This window comes from Carettochelys insculpta, chromosome 30 (genome assembly GCF_033958435.1).
Source record: "Carettochelys insculpta isolate YL-2023 chromosome 30, ASM3395843v1, whole genome shotgun sequence".
Taxonomy (NCBI): Eukaryota; Metazoa; Chordata; order Testudines; family Carettochelyidae; genus Carettochelys; species Carettochelys insculpta.
The window spans coordinates 16,211,673-16,226,502 of NC_134166.1; the positions used below are offsets into that span (position 1 = coordinate 16,211,673).

General features: G+C 60.0%; 2 protein-coding genes across 6 annotated transcripts; one reads left to right on the plus strand and one right to left on the minus strand.

Annotated features, from left to right (window-relative positions):
• Positions 1–296: 296 nt before the first annotated feature.
• DEDD2 (death effector domain containing 2) lies at positions 297–10,181 on the minus strand. 3 transcript variants are annotated; one of them, XM_074981379.1, is made up of 6 exons: positions 9,948–10,181; positions 7,096–7,751; positions 6,902–7,012; positions 6,370–6,501; positions 1,200–1,590; positions 297–932 (listed from the first exon to the last, which is right to left on the minus strand). In XM_074981379.1, exons 2-5 carry the CDS (start codon positions 7,562–7,564, stop codon positions 1,223–1,225), a joined length of 1,080 nt encoding a protein of 359 aa, XP_074837480.1. In that variant the 5' UTR covers positions 7,565–7,751; positions 9,948–10,181; the 3' UTR covers positions 297–932; positions 1,200–1,222. The 3 variants fall into 3 exon arrangements, with proteins under 3 accessions (XP_074837480.1, XP_074837479.1, XP_074837481.1); XM_074981378.1 differs by lacking the exon at positions 9,948–10,181 and adding an exon at positions 9,128–9,222; XM_074981380.1 differs by lacking the exon at positions 9,948–10,181 and having other exon boundaries at positions 7,096–7,623; positions 7,727–7,745.
• Positions 9,503–14,805, plus strand: LOC142003973 (uncharacterized). Of its 3 annotated transcripts, none has more exons than XM_074981376.1 (2): positions 9,503–9,664; positions 12,345–14,805. In XM_074981376.1, exon 2 carries the CDS (start codon positions 12,348–12,350, stop codon positions 14,763–14,765), a length of 2,418 nt encoding a protein of 805 aa, XP_074837477.1. In that variant the 5' UTR covers positions 9,503–9,664; positions 12,345–12,347; the 3' UTR covers positions 14,766–14,805. The 3 variants fall into 3 exon arrangements, with proteins under 3 accessions (XP_074837477.1, XP_074837478.1, XP_074837476.1); XM_074981377.1 differs by having other exon boundaries at positions 9,662–9,686; XM_074981375.1 differs by lacking the exon at positions 9,503–9,664 and adding an exon at positions 11,980–12,236.
• Positions 14,806–14,830: the final 25 nt, after the last annotated feature.

The window sequence follows — 14,830 nt, forward strand, 5'->3', positions numbered from 1 at the left end:
CTGTGCCAGCACTGGAGAAAGGAGCCTGCACCTGCACTACCATGGACAAGGAGCAGGCAACTCAGCAGTCTTCCCTTCGAGACTACCTGGGGTTGCTGGACTTCCCTCTTGGGAAAGAGCCCAAACCTATTCCCACGTTGTACTGCTGGGTTCAGCTGCACTGGGCGGGGAGGAAATGTGTGTGTGCGCGCACATGCAAACTGGGAGTGAGACAGACTCCTAGGACCTACCCCAGCCAGGACTTAGGTTCTTGCCCACACTGGCAGAGAAGAAACACGCTGACTTCCAGGGCAAAATGACTCTCCTCTACAAATTGGCTTTTATTGATTTCGCCCATCTGCCAATACAAGACACTGCAAAACCATTTGTCAAAAAAAGATCAAGGGGGGGGGAGAATGGGTCATTTGGGTTTTTTTTTTTTTTTTTTGGCTTTTGCTTAAAAAAATACCATCTTTTTTAAATAAAGACACTGGCAGGCTTCCTCTCCCCCAGCCCCTGCCGCTCCCTCCCGCCCCCTATTTATATTATGTACAAGTCAGAGCACAGGAAGATATCCCTAAGAAAAGGGACATGCAGCTCCCCACTGCACAAACAGCTCCTGACTCTCCCCAGCCTCGGGGTGAAAGGAGCCAAAAAGGCAGTGGAGGAAAAGGAGCTTTGGATCCTCAATATAATGGTCAAGTCTCCTTGTGGGCTGTGCCATGCCCAGGGATGCCCTATGCACCTGAAGTTGCCCATCTTGCCGACACAGGAGGACCATCAGTGAGTCCGATGCTTGACCCAAGGCTGACCATGGGCCCCTGAAAACGGCTGGCCTCTAGCACAGTCCAAGGCCTGCAGGCACACTCCCTGGGGTTTGCCCCATGGCAGCACACAGACAGGGTCAGTGTCCCAAATGGACGCGCTCCAGTGGCTGAGAAGAAAGTACAGACCTGGGAGAAAAGAAAGGAAGGGGTTAAGTGCCAGAGTGGAGCATAGGAGGAGGCCCACAGAAAAGGCAGGGAGACCTCACCCTCTCTACTATACCTCCCTACCCAGGATGGACTCCTCTGTTCAGCCCAGCTGCTCCTCAGTGCTGGGGCACGAGTGGCTAGCATACAAGGTTGCTGGAGTAGACAGGGGAGAGGAAAGGTGGGGTGCTAGCTATCCAAGCCAGGAGAGTCTGGTTAACACCAAGCAGAACAGGGTCAGCTACCTACCCAGATGGTTTCCCAGCGGCTGGTCACTGGGGGCCAAGGCTCTCCAGCAGCAGCCGGCGTCCCTCCTCATAGTCATCCTCATCCACGTTGACCAGCAGGCGGATTGCTTCCTGCCCCACAGCGTCCTTTAGCGACTCAGTGAGGAAGACACCCTTGAGGGCCTCTAGCAGTGAGCCATTCATGTAGTCGCTCCAGAAAGCATCCAAATACGAGAGCTCTGAAAACTTGATGTCACAGATGATGGAGCCCAGGTCGCGGGACTTGAGGATGGTGTTGGACTGGCCAAAGATGTCAAACTGGCGCTCCAGACGGTGCTGCTTGTTGGACAGCACATTCTGCCGCAGGACTGGCTCGTGCTGACAGAACTCGGCCCGCACCCGCAGTCGGATGTCTGGGGAAAGAGGGACAGAGACACACAGAGGGGAGGGAAGGAGACACACAGGGCATTAGAGCCGGAGGGCACAGGCCAGCGGCACACAGAGACCACGCGCTCATGCAGTGTGACGCTGGAGGGGGAGGGCAGCTCTGAACTGGCCTGGGGCTGGCTCACCAAGGGCTCCGGGCTCCCACCTGAGAGCAGCCTCTTGGCACAGGTCTACAGCCAAACCTTGCCAAATGCCCATCTTGTACTGGCCTGCTTAGGCCCACTGGCCTCTCAAGCATCCCTGTCCAGCTAGCCAAGACCCTCCAAAGTGGCTCTGTGGGCTCACACAAGTCAGCCTCCCCTACACCCCAGCTTGGGCTCAATCAGTCAGCTCACCTCCTTACTGACCCAGCAGGGCAGCTCTACCAAAGCCCCAGCAGGGCAGCTCTACCAAAGCCCCAGCATAGCTGGCCTCTGCTCTACTCTCCTTTTTCGCTCCCAATACAGAGTCCATCCCATGTATTTCAAGGGCCTGCTTTGTGAGATCAGCACCCCATCACTGACCATCTTCACAGCTGGCTCCTGCCACCCTAGCTCCACTTGTTGGAAGACCGACTTCTCCTACCCCCTTTCCCCAGATTTGGCAGGGTTGGGCTGTAGCCAAGTAGCCAGGATGAAGTGGAGTGTAGTTTTGGATTAGCCGCCTGTCAGGCCAAAATTGAGAGGGGCATTTCAAAGGAAAAATTAAACAATGGCTACAGAGCAAGATACAGTCAAATAAATAACCCGAGAGGCAGGTGGGTGTTACATACGCTCTACAAGGCCGTCTGCTTTAATGGCTCTGTCTCGTGGTCCTCACCTGTAGAAGTATTAACTCAAGAGTGCAGTCACAGCCCCGGCCTCCACTGCCAGGGCAAACCCGCCCAGAGCCCATGCCCCCACCCTAGAACCAAATCATTCTACTTAGAGTCCAAGACCCCCCCACCTTCCACAGAGCGGCCAGTACCGAAGTCACACCCAGTCCAGGAGGCCAGAGGAGCAAAGAGGTGATGGTGGGCTCTGACAGACATGTGCCAAGAAAGGATGCCCATTCTGGCCACATGGCTGGACTTGGCACCCTTGCCTGGAACCCATCATCCATTAGGGCTATGCTCTGTCTGGGATGCCAGTGCAAGCTGTAATCAGAACCCCTGCCTCTCCAGAATTCAAGAGCACTTGGGGAATAAGGCAATCCAGACTAGGGTGGGGAAAAGGGTGTCCCAGGGCACCCTGACTGCAATTCAAACCCCCAAACCTCCTGCTCAGGTCCCTACCCTGCCTGCTCCTCCAGATGCCAGTGACACACAGAGCAGCTGGCCGTTTCCTTCCATGTAACTGACACCACACACCACCCAGAAGCTTGGCTCAAGACATCCCCAAATCCAGGAACAGCATGGAAGTGCCATTAACACACTGGCATCCTACTTCTTCCTGGGAGGGGCTGGAGGAGCAGGACTGGGGACACCTCCTCCCCATCTGTGCTGGGAGAAATGGAGCTCTGAGCAGCTGCTGAGGTTACATATAGTTGGGGCTGCTGCTCCTGAAAGTCGGAAGGAACAGGACATAGGCAAGGCATGTCCAGCTCCTCTGAGGAGACACTCCGTTGCCACCAGCTGGGAAAAGCCATGGATAGCACAAAGGAAGCCACTCAAGGCTGAAACCCACTAAGTACCACAGAGCAGGGGCTTTGCTCCAACTCCCCACGTGCCATTAGGAGAGGGTCAGCGAGAGCAAAGCACACTGGCAGGGATCACCAGATGACTGGAGCTTGGACACTAGTGGTCCAGATTCCTCCATCTTGGGCAGGTGAGCTAGTCCCTCTGCTGTCAAACCTGCACAGAGCCCATTACAGACATGGGCTTGGGCCCCACCAGCGTCCGCAGGCCCTGTCCATCCAAGCCCAGCTAATAGGCAAAGCTGCTGGGGGCTGGGCCATCGCAGGAGCTGTGCTCCAAAGTGAGTTTGGGTTTTTACCAGAGCCCGGCACTCGGCCCGCTTGCTTGGGCTATTAGTTATGCTTTTCCGGGCGGCTGATCGCAACTGTGGACCGAGAGAAACATGGTTCAAAGCTTTTAGCACAAAACAGCAAGAAATCACTCTGAGCATCAATACAGCAAAAACCCTCGGCTGTGGGGTGGGAGCCAGCTGTTGACTGATGGAGGGACACCAGATGAGGAGGTGACAAACACCCCCCAGCAAACCGGGGAGCACCTGGAAGCTCACCCTTGCTTGGCAGGAGCACGTGGGAGCCAGTGACACAGCAGGGGTGGGCTGTTGCCAGGCTGTGCAGGGGAGTGACTGAACTTATGAGCTGAGCAGCTGGAAGGAAGGTGCCAAATTCCAAGCCTGTTCATATGACTCCAGCAGTGATCAGCAGCACAGCTTGGGGACTTTCTGCTACTGGCTGGAATCTGGCAAGAATCCTGCATGCTGGGGTTGGGGGAGGCTCCTTGGTCCATCCCCTGTTCTCCCTGCACCCCAGCATGTGAGCTGGCATGCAGGCCAATGCCATCAGACCCTGCTGGGGATCTGTGGCAGAGTCCCTGCCATGCTCTTCTAGAGCGGCTGCACCCTCTTGGCAAGGACACAGAAGCTGTCCTAAAGTGGGGTGGGGGGTGGACTCAACACTGCTGAGGTCTCTCTGGATCAGCATGCATGGGGAGAGAGCCCTGCCAGAGCCCTGCAGTGGGGATTCTAGAGCACACATTCAAAACAGGATGGGTTTCACCGACAACTGCAGGCGAGCTTGGGTGCGCTGGAATCAGTTACCTTTACGAGACAGTTCTGAGTAGCTTGCATTAGAGACACAGGGTCTCTTTACCATCAACTTTTGCTTAGTAACCTGGAATTTAAATGATGGATTGAGAGAGAATTGGCAGAAATCAAGTAGCAGCAGCAGCAACCAAAAAAAATAGTGATACCAAGGAAAATCAGACTAGCTGCCAGGCCCTAGCCTGGAAGAGAGGGGAGGGCCCAGCTTCCTGTAGCTCAGGAAAGTTCTGAATGCAGAGCAGCCATCTGCACCTCACCAGCGGTCCTGGGATTTGTGCCCCCAAGTAAGGCATCATCAAACAGACATCCAACAATCTAGTGTGGAAGGGAGCTTACGGTCCGATCCGTGCACCTACCCGCCGGATGGCTTAGCTGCACCTTGAAGTTGCAGTTTTGACACTCATTGAATTATTTTTGAACCTTCTTCGTTAGAACTCATGGCCTGCAAATTGGTCAAACGGGAAGAGAGCATTTTTGTGCAGTTTGCTTTTCCGGTCATTCACATCGCAGTGACAAAGACAACAGGACACAGAGCGTAGTGCCGCTGGCGCTCGACACCCATCTGGCTGAGCAGAGTGTAGGGGTTATATGCTGGTCTTGGAGATAGATATCCAGGCCACCATCATGGCATGGAGCTGGCTACCTCTCTGAAGGGCAGCAGCTGAGCTCTACCAGAGCTAGGGGAATGTTTGGGAATGGCCATGCACCAGAATAGATCTCTAAGATGTAAAGACAAAAATAATCATTCTGCTAACTAGTGTGCATTCGGGGCGGGTGACACCAAACCCATTCTGCATGACTAGAAGCCACCCCTGCAAAACCTGCTAACAGTGTGTGGGTGGCGGGGAGGGGGGTGTTATATCATCTAGATGGGAGAGAGCTCAGAGGGCCCATGTATGACAAGCAGCCCCAGACCTTCTAGTTTGGACTTTGATCTCTCAGAGTTCCACAATGCTCCGTCCCAGCTCCAATAGTGCTTTCCACTGGTAAATCTCAAAGACTTTTACCAAGGAATCAGGATTGTTATTTTCAGTTTACAGCTAGAGAAACTGAGCCACAGACAGGCAGCACGACGTCAGCTGAATGGGCCTAGAGCCCAGGTGTTGACAGCACCAGGGATTGGAAATTTTGCACACAAGCACTGCAGGAGCCAACCTCACTAGCTTTTCCGTTGCTAGTCTAAAGGCAGCACCTGTGGAATGAGTTTCTGAAGACGGAGACTCCATCCCGAATGGTGACAGAGGGCAGAGCTGAACCTGTGCTCCTTCAAGCAGGAACACAAAGCACAGCCCCCAACAGGCAGGGTACCAGAGGCAGTATTTAAAGGAATAAGCATGAATACTCTCAGCTCTCTGCTCTGCCACAGCACCCAGACACCTGGCCCAAACCACCCCCACTCTCCTAGTGCTACACAGACACAGGTCTGGAATAGAAATCTACTTTGGGATTACAATTCCAACAGTGGAACCAGCTTTTGCTCAGTTATTTGTTCTCTGCTTCTTCCTCCAAGCCCGCAGGGGCCTGGGGATTAGCTAGCACGCCCCAGCTCAGCACCTAGACCAGCATATAACACGGGATGGAAGTCAGGCACTGCTCAGTACAGCACCTGACACATGATGGCTGGCACATCTCAGAAGTTTCCTCCCGCCCTCTCACAAGGTACAGCCATTTGGACAGTTAGAATCATGATGGAAAAAAGCGACTGGGGTGGTCAGGGAATGGGGCTCACAGTAGTGGGCCAGGGCTCCCTGCTCCTCTACTCCAGAAAGAGGCCCAAAGGGCTGGGGTTGAGGTACCCCACTGGACTCACACAGCTTTGAGATTGCTGACATGAAAGGGATCTGCACTTTGCTGTAAGCCTCAGACCAGCATCCCTGCTCCGCCCCAGCTGAGGGGGAGAGCAGGAGGTACCAATCTATCCCCCAGTGGGAACCAGAGCCTTTCCATGGCGTGGTCCAAATGTGAAAGGACCCTGGGCATGCGCCAGACACCTACCACAGGTCACTTTGGAGGGGGAAGGGGACTCCTGCTTGAGGGCAGTGACTGTCTTGGCCCCACGTCGCCTTCCAAGGGCACTAGTTTGTGCCCTGCCTCTGCACACCCGCTTCCTCTTGCTGGAATTGGAGCCTGAAGAAAGAAGATCTGCTTAGCAGGAACATTGCAACACAAAGGGCAAAAACTTGGATCAGAACTCTAAAAAGTCAGCAAAGTCTCATGGCCAGAGCAGCGACACTGGTAGCCAAGACTGCTGGGCTCTACCTCTGCTATAGGAAGCGAACAGTGATTTAAGAACCACCTCCCACACCTCCAGAGGGCAGGCACTGCTCCCTCTACAAACCAATGGAGGGAGCAGAATTCACCACCACCACACACCATGGCTGACATCCACACCAATTTCCCCAGTGAGGGCCTGGAAAAAAAACAGGCCAACATCCTGCAGTTTTGTCACCAACTATGCAGAAAGGGAAGTGGTTAGTGCAGGCAGAGGATTATACATCCTCCATCCCAGCGCAGCCAGCCACCGTACCTGTCTCCCACTGATCAGGCTGAGTCTCTGCAGAGGCTGAACCAAGACAACTATCCATCTGCCGATCAGAAGCTGTCACAGATGGGCCGTAGGTGTATCGTTCAGGAGACACTAAGGGAGAAATGAAACGTGAATTCCCCTGGGACAGGCGCCCCTCAGAGCCCAAACCCCCTATACATCCCAAGCCCTCCTACCTGTTCGCTGCCTCTTCAAAGTGACATAGGGCAACAGGTCATGCCTGGTCAGCAACCGCAGGAGCTGCAAGAGCTGCAGGAAATTGGTCTCATCACATTTCCCCCTTCTCTCTAGCTCCAGCAGCAGTTCCACCCCGTTCCTGGGCTGATGCCGCTCACCCACCACCTCTAAGCTCTTGGTTGCCTCCTCTGCAGCTTGCCAGCGCCAGCTCCTCCTTTGCCAGCTCTCCAGAAGAGGTGAAGGAGTCTCTGCTCCACTCTCCTCTGCCACAGCCCACAGCCCAGGGTCCAGCGGGTGGATCCAAGGCTGGGTCTCATCCAAGAGAAAGGAGAGCACAGCCACATCATTGTCAGTCAGCTGAGAGCCGACCACCTCAAACATGTGATGCAAGGACACCATGCCGTAGTACTCCAAGCACTCCTCCTCCTCCCAGGGCTGGGAAACCACCGGCCGCTTCATCTCAGCCATTCCAGGTCAGAGTCTTGCAAATCAGCTAGAGATGGAGCAGTACAATGGTGGGAGATGCTCTGGAATAGGTGAATGGGAAGAGAATTGGGGTTGGACACGTCTTAGGGCTGGATGAAGAACCCGGGGGGAATCCCACAGCACAAGTTCTCTCTGGGCACTCACTAAAGCACCTCACTCCCAACAGCATCTACAAGAGAACAAAGCAGGACTATGAGTCAGAGCAGAAGTACTCTGGTGCAGTACAGACGAGCAAAGAAAAAAGGGAGTCACATATGGCCAGACTGTACCGTCAGATCTTCAAAACAGCACTAAGTGCAACTCCAAGACGCTGGGGACAGAGCACTAGGACACCCGTGTTCCCTTCCTAATCCTGTTATTTTATCACAAACTTTGGAGTCCTGATGCCCTACTCTTCGCTCAGAGCCAGGGAGAGCACCCAGGAGTCCTGGCTCCCAGCCTCTCACCCAACATCCCACCCCACAGCGGGGGACAGATGCCAGCAGTCCCACTCCTTCTCTTAGCACCACTAGGAACCACCCCACACAAGAACTCAATCGTGAAATCTGCACGGAAAAGCCTATTACATGACAGAGCTTTAGGCAGCGGGCAGGACTGGATGACCCCCTGAAGTCCCTTCCAGCCCTAGAATTCTATGACTAACATGGGGCCTCCCTGCAGAGCTGTCCTGGAGTAAAGGTACCACAAGATGGCAGCAGCCATATGACACAAAACAAACAAGGCTTGAGAACACAGCGGGATACCTCCCCACCAAACAGAGAGCACCATGCCCCCGAGTGGCACACCCACACCCCCAGCCCACGCTTCAGCCCACCTCCCAGCACACCACCCCCTACCCCCCCAGCCTGTACACCTCCTCCCCGTTAGCATGGCTGTGCCCCGCCCCGAGTGCTCCCCAGACAATCCCCGACCTCACCCCCGCCGGTCCCACCCCTCGCCCCGACCCCCCCCGCCGGTCCCGCCCCTCGCCCCCGCCTCACCCCGACCCCCCCCCCCCGCCTCGCCCCGACCCCCCCCGCCGGTACCGCCCCTCGCCCCCGCCCCGACCCCCCCCCCGCCGGTCCCGCCCCTCGCCCCCGCCTCGCCCCGACCCCCCCCCCCCGCCGGTCCCGCCCCTCGCCCGGACCCCCCCGCCGGTCCCGCCCCTCGCCCCGACCCCCCCCCCGCCGGTCCCGCCCCTCGCCCCCGCCTCGCCCCGACCCCCCCCGCCGGTACCGCCCCTCGCCCCCGCCTCGCCCCCCCCCCCGCCGGTACCGCCCCGACCCCCCGCCTCGCCCCGACCCCCCCCCCGCCGGTACCGCCCCTCGCCCCCGCCGGTACCGCCCCTCGCCCCCGCCTCGCCCCGACCGCCGGTACCGCCCCTCGCCCCCGCCTCGCCCTGACCCCCCCCCCACCGGTACCGCCCCTCGCCCCCGCCTCGCCCCGACCCCCCCCGCCGGTACCGCCCCTCGCCCCCGCCTCGCCCCGACCCCCCCCGCCGGTACCGCCCCTCGCCCCCGCCTCGCCCTGACCCCCCGCCGGTACCGCCCCTCGCCCCCGTCTCACCCAGGTCCCGCCGCCTCAGCCGCCGCTTAGTTCCTTCTCGCACCTTCGATCCCTCTGCGCACGCACATCCCACTCCCAGCAACCCCCCTGCGCATGCGCCTGTCCAGGCCGCCGCGCCCATTCCCGACCCCAGCGCATGCGTCGAAACCGCCCCGCACCTAGGGCGCACGCGCGACTCTCGCACCCACCCTTCGCGCATGTGCGCAGTACTCACCTCGGCGTACATAACAGCCCACAGTGCGAGCGCTTTTCCCCAACCCCTCCCACATCCCGCCCGGCACGCGGCCGGCTGGTCTGTGTCCTCGTGACGCACGTGTGTGGGCGGGACTGACGCGCTCCTCTCCCAGTGTCATGTCTGGCGCATGCGCCCGGGGAGGAGGTCGGCCCAGGCCGGCAAAGGAGGGAGTCCGCTACGCTATTAACTTGACAGGGCCGGCCGCGCAGTTGGTGCGAGCTGGGCAGGCTACGTGGCAACTGCGCAACTGGCGTATGGCGGAGCTGTGCTTCTAGCGCAAAGGGGCGGTCGCGACGGCCAGGGTAGGGAGCTTACGCTACTGACGTAAGAGAGCCGAGTGTATCAGCCCCCGCACATACCCAGGCCGGGCGGGGCGAGGGAAGAGGCTACCACCCCCGGGATGGGGGCGGCGGGAGCGTACCCCACAGCACGGGGGGCGAGGCAGGCTGGGGTGGCAGCCCCCCAGAGGGGGAGCGGCAGTGCCCACTTCCCGGTACGGCGAGACGCGTGTGCCCGGGCTGGTGCACAGCTGGCTGAGTGGCGTGTTTCCTTGTTTGTGTGTGGGGCGCGTGCAGCCGCTGTTACCTGCCCGTCCGTGCAACGTGTGTTCACATGGGGGTGTGCTTCTGTCGCTGCATCGCTGTGCTGTGCCTGCTCTGCCCCTTTGTGGCCTGGCAGTCTCTCCAGGTGTGTATCACGGAGCTGTGTCCAACGTGCAGTGGCGTGTTTCACACTCCGTCTGTCACTGCAGTGGGTCTGGCCTGCAGGGTTCTCCGTGTGCCCGCGAGCGGTTGGGCTCAGCCCACCTGCCTGGGTCTCTCTTGATGGGTCTCCGACATTGTACTGAAGTGTGTTCCTTTGGCACAGCTCTTTTATGCCTGTGCACGTCACTGTGATGTGTCCAGCTGGGTTTGTCACAACGTCTGTCACAATGCTGCGCGTCCCGTTTGTGTTCCTGGTGCATTTATTCTGTGTTGCAGTTTGTATGTGTCATGGGATGTGCTGCTGTGTAACATGCGCATGGAGCTGCCTCTGTGTGTGTCATGTATATCACGTGGTATTTTTCATTGTGTACTGCAGCATATCACACGTGCCATGTGCAGAGTACCTCACTGTGGTGGAGTGTGTTGTCACAGTGTGTTGTGGGGAGTGATATGCGATGTGTCACAGGGAGTGTCACATGTAGTGGTGCAGGTTGTCGTGCGGGGGCAGGGCTGTATTGGGGTGGCATGCAGAGCAGTGCTGGGTGTGTTTCATGGGGCTATGTAGGCTGAGCTGCAGGAGAGGTTGTGCGGGTTGTATCGTGGGATGTGCCAAACAGGATGGGGGGGTGGAGCAGGGTGTGTTGTGTCACTCATGATGTATCTGGCAGGGGTGTGTTGGGGTGGCACATGGGGTGTTTCATGCGGGGTGTGAGGTGTGTTGGAGTGTTGCGCAAGGGGTGTGTCACAGCATGTTGGAGTGTCATGGGGTGGTGCAGCGGGGTATGGTGGGGGGCGTGTTGTGGTGTAGGCTGTGCAGAACAAGGGTGTGCAGGGACACATGGTGTCAGGGAGGTGCAGAGACATGGGGTATGTCTCAGGGTGGCACGCAGGTTGGTGTGAGGGGAGGTGCGGGAGGTGTTGTGGGGTGGCAGGGTGTGTCATGGGGCTGCAGAGAGTGGTGTGGCTGTGTCACAATTGCAGGGGCACATGGTGTGTCATGGGGGATGGCTTGTGGGTTGGATCAGGGTGTTGCAGTCTGTACTGCAGGATGGGAGTGGGGGTCTGTCATGGAGACACAGGGTGTGTTATGGGGTATGTGGGCTTGGGGTGTGTGTGTCTTGTGGGGAGAGGAGTACAGGATGTGTGGGGGTGGTGTGTCAGGCAGGGTGGGGAGGGTGTTGGGAGGGTTATGTCGGACTTTCATGCAGGGCTGATGCAGGGGTGTGGCTGTGTTCAAGAGTGCCACCCAGGGTGGGGGGAGAGCATGTGGGGGTGTCACACCGGGTGGGAAGAGGAGGTGTGGGCAAGTCAGGCAGGGGAGAGGAGTACAGGATGTGTGGGGCTGCTGAGGGGTGTCACTCAGAGCTGCTGAGGGGTGTCACACAGGGGTGTTGTGGGGGCTGATGTAGAGGGTGGGGAGGTGTCACTTGGGGCTGCTGAGGGGTGTCACGGGGGTGTTGTGGGGACTGATGCAGAGGATGGGGGTGTCACTCGGTGCTGGGGGGTGTCGTGGGGGTGTTGCAGTGGCTGATGCAGAGGATGGGGGTGTCACTCGGTGCCGAGGGGGCTGATGCAGAGGATGGGGGTGTCACGTGGGGGTGCTGAGGGGGCTGATGCAGTGTGGGGGTGTCACGTGGGGTGCTGGGGTGCTGATGCCGAGCGTGGGGGGTGTCGCATGGGGGTGTTGGGGGAGGCTGATGCCGAGCGTGGGGGTGTCGCTGGGGGGGGCTGATGCTGAGCGTGGGGGTTGTCACGCTGGGGTGTTGGGGGGGCTGATGCCGAGCGTGGGAGTGGTGGGGGGCTGATGCAGAGGATGGGGGTGTCACGCGGGGGTGCTGAGTCCGAGCGTGGGGGTGTCACGCGGGGTGATGCGGGAGCGCCGAGCGGGCTGTGGTGCGGGGGGCGGCCCGACGCACCTCTCCGCAGTTGAAACCTTTGGGGCCGGGCTTCGAGTGACCCCGCCCCAAGCTGGCACGTTATGGGCGGGGCTTCAGTGCGCCACGCCCCCGCCGTCTTCCTCCGCACAGCCTCTTTCCCGCTCCCAGTCGGCCCGGCCCTCAATATCGAAGCCCCTGATTGGGCGCAGCGGAGCAGATGCCCGCAGCCAATCATGAGGCGCGGGGCAGCCGGGTGGAGACCGAGCGAGAGGCGGCGGCGGCGGCGGGCCGGGGTGAGTGACAGGCCGCGGCCCCCCCGACTCTTCCCGCCCCCCGTCCGGCTGCGCTGTCCTCAGGCCCCGCGCTCCCGGGCCCCCCCCTCACGCTGTGTCTCCCCGCAGGCCATGGCCGAGGCGCTGCCCGCCTCCCTGCTCTGGCAGCACCAGTACATGTGCTCGGAGTGCGGCCTGCTGTCCGACACGCTGCAGGAGGTGCTGATCCACCAGCAGAGCCACCTGGGGGCCCCCTGCCAGCCGCCCCCCGCGGGGCCGCCGCCGGAGAGCCGCTACCAGTGCCTGGAGTGCGGGCGCGTCCTGCTCTCGCCCGACGAGCTGCTGGCGCACCAGAGCCTGCACCCGCGCGCCGCCCCGGCCCCCGCCCCCGCCCCCGCCCCCGCCAGCCGGATTCACTACCAGTGCAGCGAGTGCGAGGAGCTCTTCACGGCGCCTGACCTGTGGCTGGCCCATCGCCAGAGCCACCAGCCCCAGCAGACCGAGACTGCCCCCGAACCACCCGCCCCTGCTCCGGCCCAGCCAACCATGCACCCCTACGAGTGCTCCGAGTGCGCCAGCCTCTTCCAGACCCCCGAGGAGCTGCTGGAACACCAGGGTGAGCACTTCACTGAGACAGAGAAGGAGAGTGGGGAGCTGCCCGCACCTGAGGGGGTCAAACAGGAGGCCCCCAGCTCTCCTGCTCCCTTGCAGGAGCCGGTGACACCAGTGCTGTCCCCTCCCCGGGCCTGGTGCTGCAGTGATTGCAAGCAGGAGTTTGGCACCGCAGAGGATCTGCGGCGGCATCGCCGGGAGCATGCCTCAGAGGAGTTCCTGTGTGGCGAGTGCCAGCGTGGCTTCACCACTGCCAACCGCCTGCTGGCTCACCAGCGTGTGCATGTGGATGGCACGCATGAGTGCCCCAACTGCAGCAAAGTTTTCAAGAAGGCGGCCTCACTAGAGCAGCACATGCGCATCCACAAGGGCGAGGCCCTGTACCTGTGTGTTGACTGCGGCCTGGGCTTCGGCACTGAGATGACCCTGGTGGTACACCGCAAGAGTCACACAGCCAACCCCTTGCACCGTTGCACCTGCGGCAAGACCTTCAGCAATATGACCAAGTTCCTCTACCACCGCCGCACCCATGCTGGTAAGAGTGGGGCTCCACCGGCTCGCATTCGTGCTTCTGAGCCTGAGCCAGCCCAGCCGCCCGAGCAGGAGCCAGCTCAGTCCCCTGCTGCTCTGGGGGCAGTGAATGGCTCTCCGGCATCCCCCGCCACTGGTGGCTTCCTGTGCCCACAGTGCGGCAAGGAGTTCTCCAGCCACATCCGCATGGTGCGGCACAAGCGGGTGGTGCACGTGCTGGAGCGCAAGCACAAGTGCCCCACTTGTGGCAAAACCTTCAAGAAGCTGGTGCATGTCCGGAACCACCTTCGCACCCACACCGGCGAGCGCCCCTTCCAGTGCACAGAGTGTGGCAAGACCTTCGCCTCCCAGGCCAACCTGATGCGCCACCACCTGACTCACACTGGTGAGCGCCCCTACCAGTGCGACATCTGTCAGAAGCGCTTCACTCAGTCCTCCAACCTACAACAGCACCGCCTGCTTCACTCAGGCACCGGCCCCTTCCCTTGCCAGGACTGCGGTGCCACCTTCTCACGGGCCCACAAGCTGGCACTGCACCGCGTTAGCCACACAGGCCAGTTGCCCTTCCAGTGCCCAGACTGTGACCATTCCTTTGCCCGCAAGCGGCTGCTGGAGCTGCACCGGCTGGCCCACACCGGACGCGAGCCCCACCGCTGCCCAGACTGCGGCGCGCTCTTCGTCCGCCTGGCCAAGCTGGAGGAGCACCGCTGTGCTCACAAGAAGCTGTACCCATGCCCAGCCTGCGGCAAGTGCTTGGGTTCCCTGGCCAAGCTGGCTTTGCACCAGCTGGTACACTCTGGCCAGCGCCCTTTCACCTGCAGCCTCTGTGGCAAGGGCTTCACTAACCCCAGTGGGCTGAGCCGGCATCAGCAGCGCCATACAGGTGTGCGTCCGCACAAGTGCCTGCTCTGCTCCAAGACCTTTGTGGCAGCCTCCGGGCTGCAGCTACACCAGCGCACGCACACAGGGGAGCGCCCCTTCCCCTGCCCTGAGTGTGGCAAGGCCTTCCGGCAGGCCACGCACCTGCGGGAGCACCGGCGCTTGCACACAGGAGAGCGTCCCTACCAGTGCCCTGAGTGCGGCAAGGCCTTCATCCAGTCCATGCACCTGGCAGAGCATCGGCGCATCCACACGGGTGAGCGCCCTCACCGCTGCCCACACTGCTCCAAGACCTTCAAAACTCTCTCCAACCTGCGCAGCCACCGCAAGACCCACGGGCCTGCTGCCCCCCCAGCCCCCACTGCTGCCCAGCCCACCCAGACCATCATGTGCACAGAGTTCGGGGAGACCATCGCCATCATTGAGACAGCAGAACCGCTGCCTCTGGTGGAGACCATTGAAATTTACCAGGCTGCACTGGAGGGAAGCCTCCAGGTGGACAGTGTGCAAGTCAATGCCTTCGTCTAGGGCTGCAGCCCTCCCTTGTAAATAAAAGTTCTGGTTTTGCCCATTTGCCTGCCCAGCCCCCCTCC

Coding starts and splice junctions, on each gene's coding strand:
- DEDD2 (XM_074981379.1), bottom strand. CDS start 7,564: ATGGCTGAGATGAAGCGGCCGGTGGTTTCCCAGCCCTGGGAGGAGGAG. Junction 7,013..7,095: donor TTTGAAGAGGCAGCGAACAG/GTAGGAGGGCTT, acceptor TTTCTCCCTTAG/TGTCTCCTGAACGATACACC. Junction 1,591..6,369: donor CCCCTCCAAAGTGACCTGTG/GTAGGTGTCTGG, acceptor CTCTTTCCCCAG/ACATCCGACTGCGGGTGCGG.
- LOC142003973 (XM_074981375.1), top strand. CDS start 12,045: ATGGGCGGGGCTTCAGTGCGCCACGCCCCCGCCGTCTTCCTCCGCACA. Junction 12,237..12,344: donor GGCGGCGGCGGCGGGCCGGG/GTGAGTGACAGG, acceptor GTCTCCCCGCAG/GCCATGGCCGAGGCGCTGCC.